Genomic DNA, 3,912 nt, shown 5'->3' on the forward strand with positions numbered 1-3,912 from the left:
TTTTATAGCTTACAAATGATTTTTTTTTTTTACAAAACATGAAACAGTAGACGATATGACGAAACAATAGACGATTTTAGAAACCTACGGTTTCGTGGGCTATATTTAGACATTTACTAATTTTTGGCTAAAAATTGATAATCACTTCAAAACAAATATTTATAATGTCTTTCTCAAAAAAGCTTAATCCCTAACTAAAAATATTACTTTAAATAGAAAATGTAACGTTAACCTGTTGATATTCAAACAATGATCAATGTATAGTGTTCGATATCTCAGTAGTGACGAAGAAATCCGTGCAGTAGTGCATCATCCTCGATATCTAGAGAGAGAAAGTTAATACTTTTAGAGAGAGAGAGAGGGAGAGAAACACACAGTGAGAGACTTGCCGGCTATCCATCTTCGTCCATTCCGTCACCATTTGGCGGAGAAACCCTAGCTATCTTGTGCTGATCGGCTGTCATTTCGTCCCTGTTCTAGTCATTCGGTAAACTATTTATACTTGTGTTTTCTGTTTCTTTTATCATTCAAAAAAATTGTATGCGAGTTGTTGATATTAACGACTCATTTGTGTAAATTAGGTTTGTAATTCAGTCACTGGTTTTAGCCTCGATCCTCAGTAGTTAGTAGTGCTCTTAGGGTTTCTTCATCCCATTTTTACATTTATATAAGGCATTTTGTCATCTGTTCAACTCGGCTAATTGATAGTATTGAAGATTTTGGGGGAAGTGAAAAGAAATGAGTGAATCTGAGGAAGGCAACCAAAGGCTACAATCGTCATTTGGTGCTTCATCATCATCAGTCCCTAAACTGCAATCACATATTCCTTTCAATCATCCTGATATTCGTGCCCAAATTACACAATTTCCCCCAAATATTAACATTGAAAACACCATTAAAAGAGTCGGAATGCCTCAGTCTCATCCACAAATGCCTCCCCTTTCACCTTCCTCACAGAATCTAACTCTTGCTACTGGTGCTTCCCATTCAAGAACTTTATCACAGCCCTCGTATTTCTCACTTGACTCTTTACCCCCTTTGAGCCCTTATCGGGACCCCACTTCTGCACTCACATCCGATCAAATGGTAGGTGATCATGAGAGCCTTCCACTTCCACCTCGTAAGACACACAGGAGATCAAACAGTGATATTCCATTCGGTTTTTCAACTATCTTACAATCATCACCACCATTGATCCCATCATCAAGAGGTTTAAAGGGATTAGAAGTCAAACGTGAATCAAATTGGGAGAGAAACGGTAGTGAAAGCAAAGTTGGAGAGAAGAATTCAGAAGGTGAAGTCGCAGATGATTTCTTTTCAACTTACATGAACTTAAATAATCTTGGTAGACTAAACTCCTTTAGAGGTGAAAACTGTGAAGATTTGGATAGCAGAGCTAGTGGTACAAAAACTAATGGAGGTGATAACAGTGATAATGAAGCTACAAGCAGTAACAATATGCAGCAGAGGTTAGGAGTCACTTTAGTTACTGATAAAAAAGAAGGGGTTAAACGTAGTGCAGGTGGAGAAGTTGCTCCAACTACAAGACACTATAGAAGTGTCTCCATGGATAGCATTATGGGAAAGATGAACTTTGCAGATGAATCAGTTAAGCTGTTGCCTTCTTCTGGAGGGCAAATCGGTAAATTATCACCATGTGATTCTATCGATCCAAATTCAGAAACTTTTAGGTTAGAGTTTGGAAATGGTATGTTTAGTGGCACTGAGCTCAAGAAAATCATGACTAATGAGAATCTTGCAGAGATTGCTTTGACTGATCCAAAGAGAGTCAAAAGGTATATAACTTTCTTCAATTTATATAGATTTTCAAAGATACCCTTTATATTTATTATTTTTACAAATTTGTCTTGTATCCTGTTTGTTACAATAACTTTGTGAATTATGTTATTAAACAGTTATAACTTATAACTAAATAAACTATTCATATATAATTAATCTGAATTAATTACTATATTATTAAAACATAAGTTTTATCTAATAAAAGGTTACATGTATAACACGTATTTAAATAAATATTATACATACATTATAGAAATATTACATGTACGTTTGAAGAAATATTACACATATTTAAAGAATATAACACATATTTAAAGAAATATAACAGATTTATGCTTTGGACTAGTTATCCCATACATGATCAATTAACACATTTTTTGTAGGCTGAAATTAATATATAAGTCAATATTTGGTTTTGATTAGATTCTGTATTGTATAATATGCCAGTTGTGTGTTTTATACTTATATTATTATTATACTAGTTTATAAATGTCACTTTTTTGTTTTTATTAAGTATGTTATTGTGTTTTAAATTGTTAAAACTATCTTAATTTCTATAATAAATTCAAAACATAAATGTTAATAATAATAATAATAATAATAATAATATATAATTAATGAATATCAATTTAATACATAACATAATATTACAAGTAAGTATCATTATATCTAAAATATAACTATACTATTAAATTAACTAGCAATGTATAAATTCAAACTTGAAGGACCAAATTGTATACATGAAAGTTTCAACACCAAAATGATATAGTATGCCATGTTGGTGCTACAAATAGTGTTGGGTAAATGGGATTTGGTGTTAGATAGCTTAAAAAATCGAATCTATTTTGTTTTCAAGGTCCATTAGGTCTTTATTATTATTATTTTAAATATTCGACAGATAATCAACCATTTAACTAAAAAGGTATAAAAACATTGTCATCTTCATTAGGATTTTAGCAAACCGGCAGTCAGCTGCTCGATCTAAAGAAAGAAAAACGCGTTACATCACAGAATTGGAAAACAAGGTTCAAACCTTGCAGACAGAAACAACAACGTTGTCTGCCCAGCTTACATTGTTTCAGGTGGGACTAAATGCCTTTTTATATTTAAAAAAAAAAAATCAGTGTCAGTGTTAATTTTTATTGATTTAATTTCCTTTATTACCAGAGAGATTCGGCGAGTTTGACTAGTCAAAATAACGAGTTAAAGTTCCGTCTACAAGCAATGGAACAGCAAGCCCACCTCCGGGACGGTATGTCTAAAATCCCATCTTTGACGCATATTATATATAATATATAGGGGTATTTTGGGTATTTGACATTTTAGTTTTCTCGGCAGCCTTAAATGAGGCGTTAACTGCTGAAGTTCAACGTTTGAAGATTATGAGTATGGAGCAAAATGGAGATGCTGCTAAGTTTTCTCAGCTATCACTTGATACTAGACTTTATCAGTTACATCAAGATACTTAGTTAACTTTATATTTATCTCAATAATCAGTTTTCTTTGTAAAACTACTGCCGGGTCCAGACCCTTAGGCTTCTAGCGAGGTGCAAATTTTCACATAGGGACCAGTTGGATTTTTTTATTTAAGATTCATTTTTTGTTGTAAGTCTATCTATACACAATTTCATTTGTTTTTTTAATAGAATTATTTACATTGTTTGTAAATTTATAAAAATAAATAATGATGACGTTTTTTGTTTTTTTTTTTTTTGTAGCTTTTAATACTTATAGAGCAATAATGTAACTTTTGCTTCTTGTCTGTTTTGTTAGTACTTGGTTGATAATGTTTGGGAAAATGACCTATTAGGGTAATGAACTTTGGTTTTTGTTCATGCTAAGTCATTTTTTGTACCCATTTATCATTTAACTTGTTTTAGGTGTTCATAAAATACCATTGCAGCTTGCTATGAAGGTTTCCAGTGACTTTGCCATCTCCAACGACTCTCTGGTCGTTTTCTCCAACGAGTCTCCGGCTAACATGAGTTTTCTGGTCAAACATGAATTTTTCGGTCACCTTCTTTGGCTAGGTATGAATTTTCAGGGAAGAACACACATAAAAACCAAACGAGTTCGGCCTTCAATGTTCAATTTGGGTCCGATCCGTGGGTT

General features: G+C 32.6%; 1 protein-coding gene across 2 annotated transcripts; it reads left to right on the top strand.

The window, feature by feature from the left end:
• Window positions 1-226: 226 nt before the first annotated feature.
• Window positions 227-3,505, top strand: LOC145092415 (bZIP transcription factor 29-like). Of its 2 annotated transcripts, XM_079030352.1 has the most exons (5): window positions 227-487; window positions 582-1,796; window positions 2,750-2,882; window positions 2,968-3,052; window positions 3,139-3,505. In XM_079030352.1, exons 2-5 carry the CDS (start codon window positions 739-741, stop codon window positions 3,267-3,269), a joined length of 1,407 nt encoding a protein of 468 aa, XP_078886478.1. In that variant the 5' UTR covers window positions 227-487; window positions 582-738; the 3' UTR covers window positions 3,270-3,505. The 2 variants fall into 2 exon arrangements, with proteins under 2 accessions (XP_078886478.1, XP_078886479.1); XM_079030353.1 differs by having other exon boundaries at window positions 227-1,796.
• Window positions 3,506-3,912: the final 407 nt, after the last annotated feature.

Source organism: Lactuca serriola, chromosome 3, assembly GCF_051521515.1.
Source record: "Lactuca serriola cultivar US96UC23 chromosome 3, Lser_US96UC23_V15, whole genome shotgun sequence".
Taxonomy (NCBI): Eukaryota; Viridiplantae; Streptophyta; class Magnoliopsida; order Asterales; family Asteraceae; genus Lactuca; species Lactuca serriola.